Source organism: Gobius niger (genome assembly GCF_951799975.1).
Source record: "Gobius niger genome assembly, chromosome: 5".
NCBI classification, from domain to species: domain Eukaryota; kingdom Metazoa; phylum Chordata; class Actinopteri; order Gobiiformes; family Gobiidae; genus Gobius; species Gobius niger.
In genome coordinates this window covers 19719625-19741394 of record NC_136856.1, presented here as the reverse complement: position 1 = coordinate 19741394, position 21770 = coordinate 19719625, and the positions used below count along the sequence as shown (strand labels likewise).

Genomic DNA, 21770 nt, shown 5'->3' with positions numbered 1-21770 from the left:
TGTAGCTAGTTTGCTGTCCTGGCAGTGGTTTTTAGCTGGCGGCTTTCTTGATATTGTGCTAGGTGTGATAGGTTTTCCTCTTCAGTTTTAACTGTATTACTGTTTGTTCTTTTCCTTTTCTTCTTTGTTGCCTCCAAAAAAGGCTCCAGCCAAAGCAACAAAGCCCAGTCCAATGGCTGCTGCCATGCCAGCGTACATGACAGTCTCACCCGCCCTTCTGACCTATGAAAAAGATCATATATAATATTGAGCACAATCCATGGTAACAAACATTCTATCACTATTGGCCGATACTCAGGTGTGCCTATTGGCAGAATATTAGATTTAGCAATGTGAACACTCCTTATTCAACTTTGTACAGTTTTTCTGTTAATCATGTTACACAATCATTTCAATGTACACGAGCACACAGGGATTATTGGGAGAGCCCTACGATAGCTGTGCAATTTAGTGAAATGACATTACAATTACTAATGATTGCACATGCACACTCTATTATTATTGATGATATTATACTTTTTTTGTTTTTTTTGTTTTTACAAACGTAGGTATACTCAACATAATTTGCAAATGAAAATCAACAGATAATTGCTTGAATGATTGTGATTTCTTACTTAAATAGTCAAGTCAATGATTATTTTTCCTAAAATTGAGCTGCCAAATCATAAAGTATAAAATACACTATATAGCGGCTCTTCAAACTATGGCTTTCTCAACTGACCCAGTGATTCTGTTAGTGATTTTCTAAATTAAATGCAACCTGGTCTTGATTAATATAATACACAGTATTAACTCTAGTGTGTGTAACTGAGAAAATAGTAGTAATTTAGTGGTGACCAGAACTTCACGGAACTTCATTTGACAGTAAAACAACTTTCTCAATAAAACGTTCTCAATGAACCCCAGAGAAAAAAGTTAGACATCTGCAAATGAAACATTTTTGTAACCTGTTTAGTCTAACAAAATGAAACAACATATTTATGTCATGTAAACATTTGCTGCTCTTTTTCTACCAACCTGTCGGGACTCAGCCTGGCCATAGCGCAGTTCATTGACAAAGTGCTCGCAGTTTCCTCTGAAGACACAGTAAGGAACTTCCTGCCCCACACGTCTCCGTGCTTCCCGGACAATGTCTTCAGCTGGACGGGGGGTGTATTTTTCATCCAGACTGTTGTTGACGTTCCACTTGTCTGTTCCCACAACATCCCACAACTCATCCTCTCTCACAATGGCTTTCTCTGCCAGGACAGACATCATGCTGTTGGAACCTGCATTTGCAACCTCACCTACAAACACATATACATATTAGTATAATTCAACAGTTCAACATGTGCAGCCTAATTATAGGCCTGCATGTAAATACCTTTACTGTTAGATTAAAAACTTACAAGGCGGTGCCAAGTGAACCACAAAGCCATTGCCAATGTAGACAGCCCAATGCTGATAGGAGCCACGATGGACCTCGATTAGGTCCCCAAGATTAGGCTTTTCATCAAACTGGGGGACAAAAAAAAGACACAATATCAGTTTTCCTTTATAAACAACATTTTCACACGTTTCAGTAAATATATAAAATAACTTAAATTAAAACTAGTTTTGGACAATACATGCTTTACCAATGTAGGGGCCATCTTTGCTGAGCTTCTTGAAGGGGAAGGTTTGCTTTCACTTTCTAGTTGACCTGCAGTCTGGAAAAAGAAACCACAACTTAGCTTACAGTAGCCTGTACGTATGTATCCATTGTTGACTTTATCATCAGTTTACCAAACACAGTCCAGACAAGACAAGACAAGAAAGTAAGTAAGTAAGTAAGAATAAGCGACATTTAGGAGACACAAACCTATATAATATGATGCGTCTTTTTAAGAACCCAAGTCGATGTTGTTCGCGGTCTTTAGCAGAGGCTATTTCGCCAAACATTTCAATACAATGAATGATCTATAACAAGAAACCAAGGCAAACGATCAAAAACTCTAAGGAATCGTTTCTCACCTTCTGCTTCGGAAAATATGAGCGATCTGCCGGAGACGTGTCACGGAGTGACAACAAAGCACAGAGATCAGCTGGCAAAAAACACAACAGAGATCAGCTGATCTGTCAAACCTTTCACAATAAGGGTCTTTAAATGCGCTGAAATGGTTTTGTTGTTACACAAATGTTATTTTAAAAGCTCGTGGAACTGGAATTACAGACAATATCAACGAGCCCATTTGACATATTTTTTATTAGCCTATTGATTTATAATTTTGTACTGATAATCATCATGGAAGTTTAGCACACGTACAGGGACCTGTCGCTAGGCGGCGCGAACGTGTCAGAGTCACTTTAATAAAAGAGAAGAAGAAGAATGTTTTCCGGTTTCTGTGCGCCCTTTCTGTTATTTGGAAGATAAATCTTCTAAACCTGGTTTCTATTGCTCTTATTGAAGTTAATAAGATATTTCTTGATTTCAACTAAAATATTGATATTAATATTGTTCGCTTTCATGCGAAAAGACCAAACCATGTCTGTGGTGTTTGATGGGAGTGTTCCGAAAGCCACGGCGAGTTCACACAGTCACACGCTTCACACTTCCCTGAGGTGAGTAGAAAACTGCAAACAAAAATCCCAAAGTCCCCCCTTTGTTCTTTTGAAGGCTTTTATTAAAAGATGAACAAACTAAACAAAACACAATGCACACCTTCAAAAGGTTAGGTGCAGATTGTCACAAATGTACCATATTCATCAAATGTAGCACTATAGTCATCGTTAATTTTAATTAATCAGTATGCGTATTTGTCTTTTGTCGTTCCGAAATACAATATATTAACTGTGTGTTTTAATAGTACACAGGAGCTGTCACATGAGATCAAATCGTTCATCAGTGGTGTGGACAGTGTCCAGGGAAGAAAGCTCAGTGTGCGGGAGCATGCCCGCTGTGCTGTCCGGCTGCTGCGCTCGGTCCCAGCTTGTCGGGCTGCAGTGCTGGAGCATCTGAGAGGGGTGTACGATGAACATGTGTCTGTCTTTCTGCACAATCTGGAGACTGAGGGAGAAGCTGCCTCCGGGGCTAGTGCAAACCTGGAGGACATTATACAAGTAAGTGACAATGATGTACATGTTGAACATTAAAAAATGCAATGATTTAAAAAGAAAGTTGTGATGAAGAATGTAGTGCTTTGATGTAAAGTACTGACAGTTTTTTTCATCCTAGGAGGTTCATGGAGTGCTGTCTGAATTTATCCGTCTCAACCCACGAGCCTGGGCCCCTCTTGTGTCCTCTTGGGCTGTTGATTTACTTGGCCAGCTGAGCAGTAAGCATGCCGGCCGCAGGTGCACACCTCACTCATCCAGCCTAAATGAGCTGCTCCAGTTGTGGATGTCTTGTGCAGCCACACGTGCCCTCATGGAGGCCTACTCTCAGTGTTTGGCAGCCATGTTGTCGTGGTGCCCGGATGCCTGTGTAGATGCTCTCCTTGACACCTCGGTTCAACACTCGCCTCACTTTGACTGGGTGGTAGCACATATTGGCTCTGCTTTTCCAGGGACCATCATCAGCAGAGTGCTAGCCTGTGGACTTAAAGACTTCTGCTCTCATGGGGCAAAAGACCAAGGTTTTGTGGTGATGGGAATGGACAAAGGTGCTAAAGTGCCAAAAATTGGTTCTGTGGTGGGAATCCTCGGCCACCTCGCAGTGCATCACTCTGACAGCATTAGGAAAGAGCTGCTGAGGATGTTCCAGGAAAGCCTGACCCCATCCAATCAGTTGTCCCCAAATTTGTCCTCTACTTCTTGGGAGACCTCTCCTCAACTCCGCAGAGCAGCTGTGCCTTTCCTTCTGCAGCTGGCTGCCATGTCTCCAGATCTTTTTGGTGCTGTATCTTCAGAGCTAGTGGAGCTCTTACGGCCTCCTGTATTGCTTCAGCTTCACAGTTTGCTTCAAGGTCTTCCCAGGGAAGAATTGGACAATATGTTAGGGCTTGCTGTCCACCTTATTAGCCAGAGTCCAACAGGGGGGGCTCGGACCCTCCGTTTTCTGGCTGACACAGCTACCCCAGCTTCTGTTATTATTTCTGGCCCCGCAACTTCTTCTCATGAGGGAGTCCGAGAAGGATGTGATCGCCTGCTTCAGATGCTGTTACTTCATTTACATAAACTAGTGTATAATCGATCAGATGGAGTGGAAGGCAAGCCTCACAACTCTGTTTTGTCTCAACCCCAAAGAATGATTCCTTTCTTGGAAGAGCTTCAGACCCATGTAGGGGAGTTGTGTGCCGAAACACTCCGTCTTGAGAGAAAGCGCCACCTGTGGTTGCACCAGTTACTGTGCTTGCTGTCAATGTATGGGGGTCCTAGTGTGGCCACAGAGGCAATTTGTCAACTACTTACGCAAGCCCAAAACCCAGAAGAATTGGCACTGGCCTGGCAGCTCCACAGCACATTATCATTGTGTATGGTTGGACTCATTCCCGCTGCCGTCACCCGCACCGTGGCCCAAATACACACTAACACCCTTAGCCCATTGCAGCTTCGACAACTGTTGCTGAACCTTGCAGCTGCAATTCGGAGCCAGGAGGAAGAGAGACGTGGAACGGTTAGACCCCTTTATTCTATGGCTGTGCAATTGGGATCGGCAGTCTCAGGACACCTTCATGATTTTGGACCTCTTCTTCTCCATGGTGATTCAGCGGTTTCCCATGCAGCTGTGCAGCTTTTGTCCTGCAGCCCATTGCCTCATGCCTGTTCCCCAGGCCACCTGTTGTTGCTGTCACGTGCTGCTGTTACATATTTCTTTTTGGCACTAAGAAAAAGACAAGAAGGACGTAGAGCGGGTAGAGATTTGGGTCAGGAAAGGGAGGCCGTGAACAGCTCTGTGTTACTTCTGTCTCGATTTGCGGGGTACTCCCCTCTCACCCTCAAGTCCATCCTTCAGCAGCTGGTTGAGGGAGCACTACATAAAGGCAATGCTGATCTTTTTGGAGGGCAGGCGACGGACATAACTGATGTACCTCCACCTTCCTCATCTACGCTGTCAGACCTCGGAGCATCCCTTCTGAGCATCAACTGTCAGTTTGGAACCACAGCCAACTTCTCTGGAAGTGTGTGGTCAGTGTTTCATGCTGGAGTTATTGGAAAGGGCTTGAAGGCCAACTCTCCAGCAAAAGTCCTTGATCCTTGTGCAGCAAGCCAGGTGAGTTTTCTTTCTATTTTTTTTTTTTCAGTGATTATGAAACTAAGACTAAACTCAAAAAAAATGTTGATCTGTTTGCCTGCAGAACATCAAGACATTCATTGCAGTCCTTGTGCAATGCTGCAGCTCCACTGGTCTCAATGGCACATTCAGTGGCTCACGACCTCCGTCTGACTGCAGTGAATTTCCAACCATCAATGCAGAAGCAGCTAAAGTGGTTGCTGTCACAATGGTTGAGAATGTTTGTCCAGATGTGTCCAATAGTGAGCTATCATGGCCACCAGAAGAGCATGCCCGTACTACTGTAGAGCGAGATATTCACATTCGGCGATGCTTTGAGGCCCACCCTGTGCTCTTTCCTATGCTGCAAGTGGTGGCAGCAGGACGGCCAGCTCTCTGCTACTGTTCCGCTGTTCTCAGAGGACTACTGGCCACTCTGCTTGCACACTGGGAGGCATCTCGTGACCCCTCATCCACAGACTCCCCTTGGCATCTTCAGGCATCTAGCATACTAGTGTCCTGCATGGGAGAAGGCCAACTCATTCCTCCAGTCTTAGCAAATGTGCATGAGGCATTCCCCCACATCGCCCCATTTGAGGTAAGGTTACTGTTGCTGGCTGTGTGGGAGTACGTGAGGGGCAATGGACCAATGCCTCAGAAATTTACCTTCAGCTCAGAGAAAGGAGGCATGTTCTGCCGAGATTTCTCACGAGATGGTGATGTTGCAAGATATGTCGCTCCAATCCACAGTGTCCTGCATAAAAACATTGATCGATTGGGGCATTTATGCTGGCGGTTCCAGCTTTGAGAGAAACCATAATAAGGACTAAACCTGTTTATTAAAATGGACTTTTGGGACCGTGTGTTTTCTTGTAAAATATTTTGTTAGCAATTAATTGTTAAAAGGTAAGGATGTGCCAAACAGAGCAGCCACTGTAAGCAAACAGGTTCAATATTTCTTCTTTTTAGAAAAGGATGCATCCCTAACATTTGTTTTAAATAAGAAAATGCATACTTAAAATGTGTTATTAAACATGTTGTTTTGTTTTTAAATTGGTCAACATTGACACGTTGCAAATAAATATTTAAGAGTTTTGACTCGTCTCTTCATAATTATAATTTTAGCTACCATAAATAATGAGTCACATGGATAACGCAAGAAAATTACAGTTTTCAATATTTGCTTAAATAAAATATCAGTGGATGCAGCTGCATTTTTGCATTACAGTAAAGTACACAAACGACACTTTGGCCTAACATTAAAACTAAGTAAAATGTGATATAGGAAGATCAATAACTATGATGTGCAAGGTGAGTGTCCCCATAGCTATAGGAGTGTGCACCATTAATGCACAAGAGGGGATGAATCTAAGCTGAGCGATGACGTGTCGCCGCTTAAGAGGACATGCTGGATCCCTCTTTTGTAGGGGTAGGGAAGTTGAGGAAAATTATTGCCGAGGCACACATATTTATATATCTATAATAGTTTTCATATCATAGAGTTGGTCTTTTAACATTTGGGTGGATTATATAAATATCAATAAAGGTGAATCGATCTTGCATACTCAAAAGAAGAGCTCTTCCGTTTAACCATCTCCGTTGCGGAGTGAAATGGGCGGAGTCTAGCATTGTGGGCAAGATGGCCGCCTTCACAGAAAGGTAAGACAAAGCCATTCTGCGGAATCATCGGCAATTTTGTAAATGTTTATGGTAATTAATGTTTGTGCTAAGCCAGGTATTGTGACTGTGGCCTTGCGCCTCGAAAAGGCGGTCGGTCCTTTCAACGTGTGTCCAATACTAATATTAAAAACTGAAGCTCTTCGATGAATTGAATTAACCTAGCTAGCGGTTTGACAATCCCTCTGCACCGCTATTAGCTTAAATGGGCTAAATGTGCGCTTACAATAGCCTTGTAAGCCTTGCATATATGATAAGCTGTTTAATACACCTCGTTCTTTACTACTGCTAAATTTATTTTGTTTCTTCTCACTTGTGAGTTTATATTAGCTCTCTAGCTTGAATCAAAAGTGTGAATTGGCATGAATTCGAGTCCATACCATTGACCTATAATGTGCATAAGGCCACTAGAAGAACAGTAGCCAATGGCCAAATCCTAGGTAAAATACTCTAATTCCCTCGTGAAGTTTATACATCGATGTTTAGTGCGTAAGGAAATGCGGGGTTGTGTTCCCTTATTTTACCACCAGAGATCAAAGTCCAGTTGGTGTGCTTTTAGAAACCCTGGATCTCTGCTTCTTTGTATAACCTTGACCTATAAACGATGTATTCTACCATCAACCTGTGCTGTATTTTACATTTGTGTTGAGGATTTTGAGTGCTGACTGTAACCTCCTTTCAGGATGGCACCTGTCCTTGCAATTTTATTGGCTCTCTGTCTTGGGGGGACTTGGGCTGTGGACAGGGGCAACTTCAAGACTTGCGACCAGAGTGCCTTTTGCAAGTAAGGGATCAGTGTCATCACCTGTATCATATGATTCTCGCTTCATCACCCAAAAGTGTGGCTTTTAAAAATGTTATGTTGACAGGCGTCAGCGAGCCTTGAAGCCAGCGGAGTCTCCTTACCGTGCCCTACTGGAGACAATGGAGTTGACCAACACCAGACTCACGCTTCAGCTCATCAATGATAACAACAAGGTAGATCGAAGCTGGTTAGATAGGTCGCATGCTGGTGACTGCTTGTAAATTGTATGCAAGAACAAAAGTTTCTTACACGTCTACATGGTTGTTTTGCAGGTGCGTCTGTTGCTTGAGCTCTACCGTCTCCAGGGAAACATGACGAGGGTGAAGATTAACGAGCTGAAGCCACTGAAGCCACGCTATGAGGTCCCAGATGTCCTCATCAAGGAGCCATCCACTGAGCCGTAAGACTGAAGAATAGCACTGCAGTGTCTTGTATAAACATTTTAACACCGGTTAACCATGAGCCATTATCATCATGTCTCGAGATGGGTGTTTGAATGGTTATACGCCAAGTGTCTGTGTTGATATTATGCCTTTTTTTCTGCTCCTCAGCCTGGCTCTGTTATCCCAAGATGAAAATGGGGTGGTGCTGTCCCTGGGTGCAGTGTCGCAGAGAGTGATTGTCAGTGCACGCCCCTTTCGTCTGGATATCATGGAAGGGCACGATGTTCTCATGTCTCTTAACTCACGTGGTCTGTTGGCTTTCGAGCACTTGAGGATGCGCAAGGACACGTGAGACTGCACACATGCACACACATCCAAAATACGGAACCTCTATATCTGTGTCTTCAGTTTTTATTTATACTTTTTGTTCCCATGAATTGATTTGTTTTTTTGAGCATTGTTTCTGACCGGTTGTTCTGTCCTCTTTTCCTATCATCCTAGTTTCTCCTATAAAGTAACTAGCACAGTGGCTAGTGTGTGGGATAATATCAAGAGGGTTTTCTCTAGGTAAAGACCCTTTAAAATGTATGTGTATTCCATCCCTTGTGCCACTAGTGTAGATACGTATTATGTAGGGTCTCCCATCACCTGGTGCAGTTTTAGAAAATCTGAACTCATGAAAGGAAAAAGATGAATGTTTGCATGGGACTTGATTCTTTTACTTTTTTTTAGATTGCTCACTTAATTTTGGTTCAACTACTCATATTTTTAAATAATCAATACCAGTCTGTGATCATTGTTTTTCCAACAACATTTAAATGAAAGCAAATTTACAATGGTTGGTAGTAAATACAACAACTTCTCTGAATCAGGAGTTTGTCTGAAGGCCAGCGCACACCAGCACACGGCACGTCAGGACTTTCCTCAAACCGTTTAAACCATGTTAATGGTCATTGATAAAATGACACCTGCAGATCAGAGCTGCAAGAGCGCATCGTGGCCCCTTTTTAAATGCGAGTTTAACTCGAGAACAGCGAGTTGGTGTCAGAACTTTCCCTGCTCAGACTGAAGCAAGGGTTCTTCTGACAATGTTTTTTCTTTCTCCTGTAGCTCTCGACCCTGTCTACAAAGTTTTTGTAGTGGTCCTGTTGTCTATCACAGACCAGAGATCTGTCTGTCACTGCAGAAATGCAAACGCCTGCGTTTTTCACCACAGCGCCGCATCTGAATTCAGCAGATTCTAATCGTGGCACGGGGTGCAGCGTTGCCCTGTGCCCAAACACCCCTCGGTGTGGGCGCTCTCATAGAAAAGAATGGAGGGGGCTCTTTTGCCGTGCGTCAAAGCGCCTCGGTGTTCGCTGGCCTTAAAACTGCATGGCTGATTGTGTGTTAAGTGCCGATGGCAATAACAGTTGTTCTACAGGCTATTGGTAACGTAATATCATCTCTCTTTGTGGTTATGTTTTTGATCTAGTCTGACTAAACTGATCCACACCTGCTAGTTTTGTGTTAACTGTCCCAAATGCACAGGTCAATATTGCCGCAAAGGAATGGCTCAAAACCTTTGAAAGACTTGTTGTTAGAGGAGACCAATAATGAAGCCAGTGATAGTTATTATTTACCCTTAAAATATCTCTACATTTACGCATAGTTTATTAGTTTACGAAACAGCCACAAAGAACAATTCCTCAGTTTCATTTTTTTGTCTGTTTTTGAGCAGTCAAACAGAACCAGATGCAGAGAAGAAAGAGGAGGTTGATTCAGCTACTCAAGCCGAGGTACTTGGTCATGTTTATCTGTACATAGTATGTACTTCATACACTAGTGTTGTGATAGATGTAGGTAGATGATTGATATTTGTCTTGACCACTAGGCAGCGAAAGAAGAGGATGACAAAATTGAAGATGGCATGTGGGAAGAAACATTTAAGTCGCACACGGACACCAAGCCTAATGGTAAGTAACATTGAAGTATTAATAGTAACTATTTGCTCCATCAGTGAGACATTTAAAGTCAGCTAAACTAACTATTTGAGCTTTTGACCATGTTATAATGCACAAAATGCACAATTATTACGCAAATGAGTTCAAAGCTTTTCAAACTCCAAACCGTGTAAAACTGAAAGGCTGTTGGATTAAAGCGTCCCAGGTGATGGAGGTGTTTGTAATGAGAGGAAGTATGGCCAAAGCAGATTCCAACAACGGTTTCCAACAATCCAACAGTTTTACACAGTTTGGAGTTTGAAAATGTGACACTTGCACACTGTATTTTTATTTAAATTCAGAACGTACTACGTTTGATTTCCTTCACATGTTTGAGTGATCAACTTTACTTGACATTCAGCGATCACTACAGAGCATGACCTACAGATAACCAGCTTTGTTTGTGATGTTTCACAGGTCCCTCAGCTATAAGTTTAGACTTTTCACTGCCTGGAGTAGAACATGTTTATGGTATCCCTGAACATGCCGATAACCTTAAACTTAAAACAACTGAGTAAGTGCTATCAAACACACTAACTTCCAATGTGAACTAAATGCATAAGTTTACATTAATATTTTTGACTTTCAGGAATGGAGATCCGTATCGTTTGTACAACTTGGATGTTTTCCAGTATGAGCTTTACAATCCTATGGCTCTTTATGGAGCTGTCCCCGTCATGTTGGCCCACAACACACAGCGGACAACTGGTATTTTCTGGTTGAATGCTGCAGAGACATGGGTAGACATCAGCTCCAATACAGCTGGAAAGGTTTGTGTTATTCTGTAGACCGCACAAATGTGTTCTGTCTGATCTAAAGTCATTCCTTATTGATATTTTGCAGACTGTGTTTGGAAAGATGTTGGATTATGTGCAGGGATCAAGTGAGAAGCCACAAACAGATGTTCGTTGGATCTCTGAAAGTGGCATCATTGATGTCTTCATAATGCTTGGACCAACACCAAGAGATGTTTTTTCACAATATGCCTCACTCACTGGTAAGTTAAATTATGTTTTTTTTTTATAGTTCCAAACCTAGTGTGAGTTGAGCATGCTAATAAACACATGACGCCCATGGGGCGAAAATATTGAAGCCAAAAATACACAAATGTTTAACTTGATCATGATTTAGTAGAGACTAGGTTCACAAATCTGCCACATTAGATTTAAAGTCCTTTAAACCAACAAAACCCATATGTTTAAGTAATGATTAAGTTGTTATGACAAAATAATTTCATCTTGTGGCGCTGACCCCATAAGTTCAAGGCGATTGTGAACTTGATGTGAAGCAGTCATTAAAGAGTTAACTATATGTGTCCAAAGCTTATTACCCAATACTGTTTTTACCCCTTAGGCACACAGGCTTTTCCACCTATATCTGCTTTGGGCTACCACCAGTGTCGATGGAACTATAACGATCAAGAGGATGTGCAGAATGTCGATGCTGGCTTTGATGAGCATGACATCCCTTATGATTTTATTTGGCTCGATATTGAACACACCGATGGGAAGCGCTACTTCACTTGGGATGCCCACAAGTTTGCCAATCCTAAGGCGATGCTACAGGGCATCATGGACAAGAAACGCAAGGTAGACATTAAACATGTGTATTTTCACATTTTCTCAAGACACTTGACGCACCGCTTGTATGAATGTAGGGAGTGTGTGTGAGAGTGGTTGGTGGTGGTTGGAGGTGCAGATTGACGCCGTTGCTTTTGTCAGGCCTGGGCCACACATGTGTGCGTTGTGTGTCATTGCTACATTTTTACTGAGCTTCTATTGCGGTGGATTGGAAGTGATCACTCTTAAACTGTGCCAGTGTTATGTGCATATACAAAATGGAATCAGTACACATTCGCTGCAGGGGCAGTATGTTCACCCTCGCGTCTCCCTCACACTCCAGTATACGGGAGCTCATGCTTGTAAACGCATGTGAGATGTGTGGCCCACATGTCCATCTGCTCTTGGACAGCTGTGGCTACAATAGAAGCTTACCACCACAGAGTATTGAATGCATGAATAATTACTACTGTGTAACGCTTTGAGAATTACAGTGTATTCTATGTATATATGCAAATTTACTATTTATCACGTTTCTGTTTTAGATGGTGGCCATTGTTGACCCCCATATCAAAGTTGACAGTAACTACAAGATCCATAATGAAATCCAATCAAAAGAGTTCTATATTAAGAACAAAGATGGTGGAGATTACGAGGGCTGGTGTTGGCCAGGTAAAAGCATTTTAGCAAGTTATTTAGCAAGATTTTTTCCCTGACAATATATTCTCACAGGTAGTGCTGGTTATCCAGACTTTACTCGTGCCGACATGCGGGCTTGGTGGGCCAGCATGTTTGCCTATGATCAGTATGAAGTAAGTCAACTGGCTTAACATGTTGTGCCATTTTTCTGTAAAATGTGTAATCTTTACGCATGAACTGTTTTTAGGGTAGTATGGAAAATTTGTATACATGGAATGACATGAACGAGCCATCGGTTTTTAATGGACCAGAGGTCACCATGCACAAAGATGCCGTGCACGGAGCTTGGGAGCATCGTGATGTTCATAATTTATATGGTCTCTATGTGGTGAGTAAAAAAACAGTCAAATTGTTTTCGGTGACTGGATTGTTGGTAAACTTTTTTTTTTTTTGTCAAAACCTGCAGCAAATGGCAACAGCTGAGGGTCTGATCCAGCGATCTGGAGGAGTAGAACGGCCATTTGTCCTCACCAGAGCATTCTTTGCAGGGTCTCAGCGCTTTGGTGAGGGCTTAACTGCTTTCAACATAAATACTTGTCAACAGTCAGTCCTACGTAAGGATAGAGCCTGAGTGTGTTTTTTTTCAAGGCGCTGTGTGGACCGGTGACAATGCCGCTGAGTGGGACCATCTGAAGATCTCTATCCCAATGTGCCTGAGCCTTGGCTTGGTTGGAATCTCTTTTTGTGGTGGTAAGTCACTCAAGATTAAGGTGAACTGCTGAGCTATACTTTAATGTCCCTTTTAGGAATTTTGATGAAATCTAATGTGCACTTGCATCAGAATAGTTAGTAACTCTTGCCATGTTTAGCTGATGTGGGAGGCTTCTTCAAGTCTCCAAGCCCTGAGCTTCTGGTGCGTTGGTACCAAACTGGAGCTTATCAGCCGTTCTTCAGGGCCCATGCTCATCTGGACACGCCGCGCCGGGAGCCGTGGCTGTTTGGTCCCGAGAATACTGCCTTGATCCGTGAAGTGGTGCGCCAGCGTTACACACTGTTGCCCTACTGGTACCAACAGTTCTACCATGCATATCAGACCGGAGAGCCTATCATGAGGTGCATCACCTGTTTGTCTTAAAATGTTCCCCACTGATGTTCATTTACATATTTGATACATTTTAGGGGAAACCATTGTAAAAGTATCTCCTTATCTTTGTTACAGACCATTGTGGGTGGAATATCCTCAGGATTCAGCAACTTTTGCCATTGATGATGAGTTCCTTATTGGTGTGTTTTTGAGTCTATTTTCCACAATAAATTGTTCTGTTTTATTTTTTAAATCATAAGTTAACTTTTACTTGCTGTTTGCTGCAGGGAAAGACTTGTTAGTACATCCTGTCACAGAGGAGGGAGCAAGAGGTGTCACTGCTTACCTGCCTGGAAAAGATGAGGTAAAAAAAACAAATCAATCTCTATTACCGTGAATTCCAGACTATTGAGCGCACCTGAATATAAGCACAAATATTTCCAGAAAACTGTGGCCTACAGGTACAATTACTTTTAGAAAAGTGTGTTATGAACTTAAAAGTTTATAAATGCTATTAAATTCTTTAAACCAACGTGTTCAGTCAAACTGAAGCGCCGCCCGCACAGCGGCCACTCCTCGGGATGAGGCCGTATTTAGAGCCGCCCTCCTCAGCCCGTCTGTGCACAAGGTATTTCCCGGTGTTTTGAGCTGGGTCGGTGATGTATCGCGCAAGGCTGGCTTTTAATGAATTTAACCTGTCATTCATTTAATAATATTTCAGCAGTGAGAGAATAAAATGCATTTATTTTGCACCCGAAACCACGTTACAGCGTGGGAGGGCATCCTGCTGCCCCTGCCCCGGTGTGCAGTAATCACAGCGGACTGAGGTAGAGGAAGACAGCGATGGGGTTTACACCTGTCACAGTTTTTGTGCAGATGACTGGGGTATGCTCCACGCCATTTGGAGCTGTTATTACATCTTTCTCATGGCTATTTCTAATGAAAGAACTCAGACGAGTGTTTTTGGACTCGGATGCATTGTTTTTAATTACATGACTTAATATTCAGTATGACCATATAAAACTATAAATCAGGCGCACTGTTGTACAATTCTCAAGGTTCAAGGCGTATGGGAAAAAAAGTAGCGACTTATAGTCCACAATCGTGTCTTTGAGTAAATGGTCTTTTTTTTTTTTCTATAGCTCTGGTTTGACGTCCACACCTTCCAAAAACACAACGGGGCCCAAATCTTCTACATTCCTGTCACTATGAGCAGTGTAAGAAATGCTGTGTATATCATTTGAAATTAGTGTAGTTTGACAGTCTGTCATTCGCGGTAACACTGTTGTCTTTTGGTAGATTCCTGTTTTCCAGCGTGGAGGCTCCATCATTCCCAGGAAGCTTCGTGTTCGCAGATCCTCCTCTTGCATGGAAAATGATCCATACACTTTATATATTGCTTTAAATCAACAGGTAAATTCAATTCTTGATCACTGAACCAAAAAAGTCAATGCTTAAATATGCTCATAGCCTGTATTTCCAAATCTGTGTTTTGTTAGAGAGCTGCGGAGGGTGAACTCTACATTGACGACGGTCACACTTTCAACTATGAAAAGCGAGAGTATATTCACAGAAGACTGACATTCTCCAACAACGTGCTTTCTTCTGTGTGAGTTTCAGTATTTCAATAACCTCACAGTGGAGAAATGTACTTAACAGTGAGATCAAGTCGTATAATGTGCACTACAGGTCAAACGTTTTAGAACAACTCAATCTTTCCATGTAATATTGAACATTTAGCGGTTTAATGTCTCATTGTACTCGAAGATGAACAAACAATAGGTTAAAGAAAATATATATACATTTAAATGTATTCTAAACATCCAACAACAGAATAATGACCCAAATGTTATGGAAAAAGAGGGTGAGGTCGACATGGAGAGGCCAGCACATTCTCCAGACTTAAACCCCATTAAGCTTTGAGGAAAAACTGGACAGAAAGGTGAAAATCAACGTGTTTATGGGAACTTCTACAACAGACCCGGGAATAACTAAGACAGAATGCTAGTTATGTCTGTCAAAGGTTTAGATATTTATTGTTATTTTTTCTAGGCAATGCAATGAGGCATTATACTGAATACTGTTTCCAAGAAAACAGGGTAATTTGGGTGTTCTAAAACTTTTGACCTGCAGAGTATGTCACTGTTTGTGATGTGATTGAAATGATTCTTTGTCCCACCCACAGTAACCTGAATCCAGGTGGCAAGTTTACTACCGTTTCTTGGGTTGAGCGCATCATTATTATAGGTGCCAGTAAGCCCAGCAAGGTTGCTCTCAAGATGGCTGGTGAGTGACACTTTTTATTTGGTTCTATATGTTCAAAAAAGTTATAAATTACCATATCATTGTCTGTTTGGTGTTTGTTGTTACACTATATAAAGGTTGATCAAAGTTTTTTCTCCTCCTACATAATTGTACATTTGATTGTCTGCAGATGGCCAGGAGAGCACAATCGAGTTCGATTTTGATGCCTCCATGTCAGTACTGACCCTCCGTAAGCCAGGCATGAACGCGGGCGAGGACTGGAAGGTGGTCCTGCAGTAACCATGGAGACGGCACGAAGGAAACATGAAGAAATAGGAAAAAGTCTAAACAGAAGATTAAGGGGGAGTAAAGGAACATTAGCGGGTTGTTTTTACCAAATTAAATCCAAATAGATAATCTGTAGAAACAAAACTGATAAAAGTTTGTCAACCTGAAGTACTGCACCTCTCTCTCTTCTGTCCTTGTGTTCAGCGACCACAGTTCGTAACAAAATCGTGACGACTAGTTTTTCGCTTTTTTTTTTTTTTTAAATCAATTTGTTAATCCATTCACTGACCCTGCTTAAAAAAAAATGCTTTGTTATTGTGCGTAATTTCAAATGAAGGCTTATTCTTAAAACTGCTAATTGTTCATTTTATTTGCTCGTCACCATACACGTGGTGCAGAGCATTTTCATTCCAATAATTTCCTAAAGCACTTAAAGTTGGAAAAACTGCTGCTCATAACATTTGGGGGAGGGTTTTTTTTTTGGGACTATTATTTTCATTACCATTGCGGTTTCTTTTGTCAGCATTTTTACAACAAAGATGTACAAATGACGGCAGATTCTGGGAGTGAACCACTGGATCAAAATGCCATGCTGTCCTTTTTATTTGTCTCCAACATTGTATGCTTGTTTTTTTTGTTTTTTTGCATTGCACTTGGAGAATACAGACCGGTTTCTTGTACCAGTCTACCCAAATGAAAATGCATTGGATCTTTTTAATCAACGTACAAAATCATGCACTGCGTTACTGAACTTCCTATTGTAACCTTGTCCAGAAAATGTTTAGGTTTTGTTTTTTTCTAAACATTTGCTTCATAATTTTATGACCAATTAAGTATGTACATGTGACAATTTTGTTGGGAATTGGCTGAGATTGCCTGACCAGCCAGAATACACGCTTTTCCTATGCTTTACTAGACGCTTTGAACAAAAAAGCAGGAGCGGATGGCTGGCCAGGCAATGAGATGGGTAAAACAGAAGTGAGGATGTGAAACATTGTAAAAGATGAGACCAAGCAAAATAAAGTTGACCAAATGTAAACACTGAATGTTTTTGTCAAAGTTTTTGGAATGTCACGGGTTATAGCTACAGAAAAAATTAAGTGTTAAGGGGCGCAAAGCTGTTTTTTGTTGTTTTGTTTTCAGATTTTGGGCCAAATAATTTTCACCTGGAAATCTCTCTCAAGTGGTTTTATTCATAATTCAAGGACCATTTCTCAATGTGTCTTTCTAGTAGCACCTATAGACACGGCCAACCTTGTTGAACATTAGCTCAACCGATTAAGCTTTCTGGGAAGATGTACATTTTTTGCCTTATCTCCAATCCAAAGGTCGTCATTTACAAGACTTCACTGAAAAGGACATTTTTGGAATCTTAAAGGAACAGGCTATTGTTTTTCCATACTGAGATTTGTTCTTGCCTGAGCTTAGATGAGTTGATACGTACTTGTCTGGTCTTTGTGCATCCCCGTGGAAGAACTTGGTCACTTCTAACTTCATCCCATTTGGAGCTATAGGAATATGCTGGGAGAGGCCAAACGCTAACAACATCTTAGGTCTTTTTGCGTGACTGAGCGCACACAGTTCTTCCATACTGAGATATGTTCTTATCTGAGCTTAGATGAGTTGATATGTACTTGTCTGGTCTTTGCGCGTGCCCGTGGAAGAGTGTGGAAGCTTCCAACTTCACCCCCATTTGCAGCTATAGGAATATGCTGGGAGAGGCCAAACGCTAACAACAACTTTGGTCATTTTGCATGACTGAGTGAGGTCACGCACAAACACCAGACAGGTACGCATCAACTTGTCTAAGCTCAGGCAAGAACATATCTCAGTATGGGGAAAAAAGGTGGCCTGTTCCTTTAAAAGAAATATTAACTATTATTTAATGTCATAGTTATTCTTGGTAATGCACACATGTAAATGTATGAAATGTAAGCCCCTTCGTCATGTCTGCCACAAAGAACTCCAGTTGTACTTCATGGAAAGGAAGAACCCTATGACTTTGAAAGAACTGTGACCTCTTTGTGATATTCTTTATTACTCTCTTGGTTATTGTCAAGACTCTTCCAATGTGCGCGCTTACAACCTGGTTACTTGTCATGATCAGGCATTTTCTAAACGCACTGTTTTGTATTAATAGGCCTGAAAAAAAAAAAAAAAAAAGCTCGCCGCTGTTGTCGCGGACGAATGACGCAATAGCCAGCGCTCGCACCATCATGGCGGAGGAAGGCAGCGATGATGATAAAAGTAGCAATGAAGAGCTGCAGGATTCTGGTATCTTTATTTGTTTATAATACGTTAATTCAAAGCTGAATTGTATGTCGTTGCTGTGGTGTGCATGTGCATACATTCACAATCGATTAGACACGAAAATCAATAAGTAACTGAACGTGAGAGGATATGTGGCTGCACATTTAAAAACATTATGAAGTTGGCCCCAGGTAAAATAATTATTTTGACCATTAATGCCAACTCCAAAAGTACTTATGCAGGTGCAGTCTTCTTTTATGTGTGTAATGGGTTGGAAACAAAGTAAATCTGCTCTTACTGTTTGGATGTTTTGTGCTCACAGTAGAAATGGAGATCACAGATGTCCCTGAGCAGCTTCCCACTGCAGTGTATGAGGAGAATGGAAGTGCCACTGTGGCTGCTGACCCTGTTGTCTACCCCAGACCTCCAGCCACAGAGGAACAGCCCACTGACTTAGAGCGTTTGTGGAAGGCTGTTCATGACAGACCACAAGACTTCACCAGCTGGACTGATCTGCTACAATACTGCGAGCAAGAGGTTCATTCAAGTGCACTTAGATGACAAGCAGTGTGTGTGTTGTTATGTTATATGTTGAATGTTGACATTGACTGTTTTTACCTTTTAAAGAATAATGTGGCAACATCTCGTAAGGCTCTGGAGGCCTTTCTCGCGCGTTACCCACTTTGCTATGGCTATTGGAAGAAATTTGCAGACTTGGAGCGCCGTGCAGGAAATGGCAGCAAAGCCGAGGAGGTACCTGCAAGAGAGCATTAAATATTGCATTTAAAAAGAACAAAATCAAGTAGGTTGTGCCATTTTTAGGTCTGTATCCAGGGTCTCCAAGCAATCCCATTGAGTGTAGATTTGTGGATACATTACATTAATTTGCTGCTTGGAACATTAGATATGAATCTACCAGACTCACCCATGAGGATACGGAAGTAAGTGTGTGTTCTCCACGTGCATTATCATTTTACTAAGTTGATATAAGTTGAGACCATTTACCATTTACCATAAACTGTTCAATTTGTGGCCCTTAGTGTGTTTGAAGAGGCTATTGCTGCAACAGGTCTGGACTTTCTATCTGACCGCCTTTGGGATCTATACATCGAGTGGGAGAAAGAGCAGGGAAATATGAGGCAGGCCAGAGCCATTCTGGACAGAGTTCTTCAGGTGCCCACACAACTTTACAACACACACTATGACAAGTAAGCCAGTGCATCCATAAATAATTGTAAGGAAGCAAGGAATTAATGGTCCTGTTCCAATTTGTTGGTTTTGTGTTGTCAAGGTTTAAGACACATTTGAACAGTTATGAACCCAAAGAAGTGCTTTCTCAAGAAGAGTATGAAGAGCTGAGATTGTTATGTTGCCAGAGTCAGGAGACTGAAAAAGATGAACCAGCCATAGAAGAAACAAAGGACAGTCCCCCAGGGGAGGAACAATCAACCACACCAGAGAGAGCAGACGCTGTAAGAAACACTATTCACTGCTTTGTTTAGTGTGCGGGAATTTCTGAATAACGTGTTGTATCTCTAGGAGGAACTGAAACTAAAGATCAGAGAAATGGTTCTGACTCGAAGGGACAAGGTATATCATGATAATGAGGGAGAGGTTCGGAAAAGATGGCAATTTGAAGAAGCGGTGAGTGTCAAGAAGAACATTTAAATAAATATTTACAAGTAATACAAGTAATCTGATTTGCATGTTTTTCACTTATTAGATTAAACGGCCTTATTTTCATGTGAAACCACTCGATCGTCTCCAGCTTTGTTCTTGGCACTCCTATTTAGACTGGGAGATCGCTCAGCTTGGTAATCATTCAACTGAGAAAGGTGGTCGTCAATTTCCTTTGTATGTCGTTGTTGTTGTTGTGTAATGGCTTCATCATGCATTGCCTCTTAATAGACTCAACCCGAGAAGAGGGGTATGAAGAGTCGGCACAACCTCCCGAAGCATCAGGTAGCAGTCCTGTTCCCAAGGATGACAGCAGAGTACGCATCCTGTTTGAGCGCTGTCTTATTGCTTGTGCTTTGTATGAAGAGTTTTGGACCAGGGTAAGAAACATACAGGCCCTGATATGAAAATGAAAAGCATTTTCAGTCACCAGTATCCATCTGTCCCATGTAGTATGTCCGATACCTGGAGCCAAAGAGTGTGGATGAGACACGGCGTGTGTTTCAACGTGCTTGTAAAGTCTACTTAACAAACCAACCAAACATCCATATGCTTTGGGCAACATTTGAAGAGAGGCACGGTAAGTTGAAACACGCGTTTCTGTATTTTGAGATGGCATAACTATAACTTTTAGTATCTCTATCAGGTGACATAACTGAAGCTCGTCACATACTGGAGGATTTAGAGAAAAAATTGCCAGGTTTGGCTGTGTTACGGCTTCGAAGAGCAGCCCTGGAAAGACGGGCAGGCCAGCTGGAAAAATCGGAGGCTTTGCTGTTGGAGGCAGTTGCAGAATCTAAAGAAAAGCCCACATTACATGCTTTCTACTCTATCAAACTGTCTCGTTTGCTGTTAAAGCTCAACAGAAACACAGAAGGGGCCCGGAAAATCTTAACGGAGGCATTAGAAATAAGTCCTGTAAGATACAAAAAAGTTGACATTGGTTGACTTCTTCCTAATAATGTATTTGCTATTCGAAATTGTAAAAAACAAAAAAATACTGTAAAGCCTCTGAAATTTGCATTGTTTGCCTCAGGACAATGATAAGCTACACATGAACCTCTTGGAGCTAGAGTTAAGTGGAGACCCTTGGGCATCAGCTGAAGCAGTTCAAGACTGCGTGAAACGAGCGTTGGCAGCTTCACTGACGCCTCACTCCAAAATCCTCTTGTCCCAGAGGGGGCTTCAATATGCAGAAGACTACAGTACAACAATTGAAAGGTAAAAATGCAATTATACTGACATTGCAATATTATATTCCTTATGATTTTTCTATTTTTGCAGTGTGGTTTCAGTTTATGAAGGACATCAAAAACTGTTAAAGGATGTATGTGGTACAAAGAGGGGAGCAGAGGATGGGTGTGTAAACATTTTTCTTGATTTCAATTGTTCCTAATTTCATTCAATTATTGTGGGGGAAAAAGACAACAACTATTATGTCATTTATGTGTTGGAAAAATGCAGTGATGAAGATCCAGCAAAGTTAAGTAAAACTCACGAAGGGTCAGCTGTTGCTGCCACGATGTCACATGTCCCCATGGCAACACCCCCTCCTTCCATGGCAGGCACTGATATGGCCCAGAGTGGCTATAGTGGATACGGAAACTGGTACCAAGTATGGCAAACGTCTAAGAACCACACATTTATATGTAATTTAATGTATACAGGCACATAATTAATTACTCTTTTCTATTAGCCACAGTATAGCAGCTATGGCTACCAGAACACATGGAACTACAACCAGAGCTACTATCCTCCCAGCCAATGAGACCTTGTCAAGTACATGGAAGATTCTATACTGATTCTACTTACATCCAGCCGAGCCAACAAAACAACTTTTAAAATGCATAATTTATCTGTTGTAGTATTTTATTTGTCATTACTTGAGTTTTCAAGGTTTTATTGAAGTGTTATGTTTGTATTTTAATGTCCACACCCATAACCAAACAGTCACTGATTATAGAGCTGAGTACACGAGTCCCCCTTAAACAATCATTTATTTTGCAAGGTAT

The 21770-nt window shown here is 41.7% G+C and overlaps 4 protein-coding genes across 8 annotated transcripts; 3 read left to right on the top strand and 1 right to left on the bottom strand.

Moving 5' to 3' along the window:
- Nucleotides 1-68: 68 nt before the first annotated feature.
- On the bottom strand, nt 69-1631 carry LOC306963564 (phospholipase A and acyltransferase 3-like; the record flags this gene model as incomplete). The annotated part of the gene is made up of 4 exons (XM_079557138.1): nt 69-222; nt 1018-1286; nt 1389-1497; nt 1617-1631. The coding sequence occupies 4 exons, from the start codon at nt 1629-1631 to the stop codon at nt 97-99; spliced, it is 519 nt and encodes a 172-aa protein (XP_079413264.1). The 3' UTR covers nt 69-96.
- Nucleotides 1632-2351: 720 nt separating this feature from the next.
- Nucleotides 2352-6018, top strand: ints5 (integrator complex subunit 5). The gene is made up of 4 exons (XM_079557357.1): nt 2352-2580; nt 2826-3078; nt 3194-5170; nt 5256-6018. The coding sequence occupies exons 1-4, from the start codon at nt 2486-2488 to the stop codon at nt 5976-5978; spliced, it is 3048 nt and encodes a 1015-aa protein (XP_079413483.1). The 5' UTR covers nt 2352-2485; the 3' UTR covers nt 5979-6018.
- Nucleotides 6019-6771: 753 nt separating this feature from the next.
- Nucleotides 6772-16307, top strand: ganabb (glucosidase II alpha subunit b). Of its 2 annotated transcripts, XM_079557509.1 has the most exons (25): nt 6772-6829; nt 7530-7631; nt 7717-7825; nt 7925-8052; nt 8204-8383; nt 8537-8602; nt 9756-9813; nt 9909-9990; nt 10435-10531; nt 10607-10787; nt 10861-11014; nt 11371-11606; nt 12122-12248; nt 12309-12388; nt 12463-12603; nt 12682-12778; nt 12864-12965; nt 13085-13328; nt 13435-13499; nt 13587-13663; nt 14442-14516; nt 14599-14712; nt 14799-14908; nt 15485-15585; nt 15734-16307. In XM_079557509.1, the coding sequence occupies exons 1-25, from the start codon at nt 6810-6812 to the stop codon at nt 15841-15843; spliced, it is 2856 nt and encodes a 951-aa protein (XP_079413635.1). In that variant the 5' UTR covers nt 6772-6809; the 3' UTR covers nt 15844-16307. The 2 variants fall into 2 exon arrangements, with proteins under 2 accessions (XP_079413635.1, XP_079413636.1); XM_079557510.1 differs by lacking the exon at nt 8537-8602 and having other exon boundaries at nt 15734-16306.
- Nucleotides 16308-18010: 1703 nt separating this feature from the next.
- On the top strand, nt 18011-21584 carry LOC306963321 (pre-mRNA-processing factor 39). 4 transcript variants are annotated; one of them, XM_079556856.1, is made up of 15 exons: nt 18011-18105; nt 18404-18618; nt 18709-18834; nt 18904-19022; nt 19122-19289; nt 19373-19553; nt 19621-19725; nt 19805-19895; nt 19990-20138; nt 20212-20338; nt 20405-20676; nt 20795-20979; nt 21043-21117; nt 21223-21373; nt 21455-21584. In XM_079556856.1, the coding sequence occupies exons 1-15, from the start codon at nt 18048-18050 to the stop codon at nt 21524-21526; spliced, it is 2094 nt and encodes a 697-aa protein (XP_079412982.1). In that variant the 5' UTR covers nt 18011-18047; the 3' UTR covers nt 21527-21584. The 4 variants fall into 4 exon arrangements, 3 of the variants coding, with proteins under 3 accessions (XP_079412982.1, XP_079412980.1, XP_079412981.1); XM_079556854.1 differs by having other exon boundaries at nt 19805-19922; XM_079556855.1 differs by having other exon boundaries at nt 18042-18105; nt 18407-18618; nt 19805-19922.
- The last annotated feature ends 186 nt before the right edge of the window (nt 21585-21770 follow it).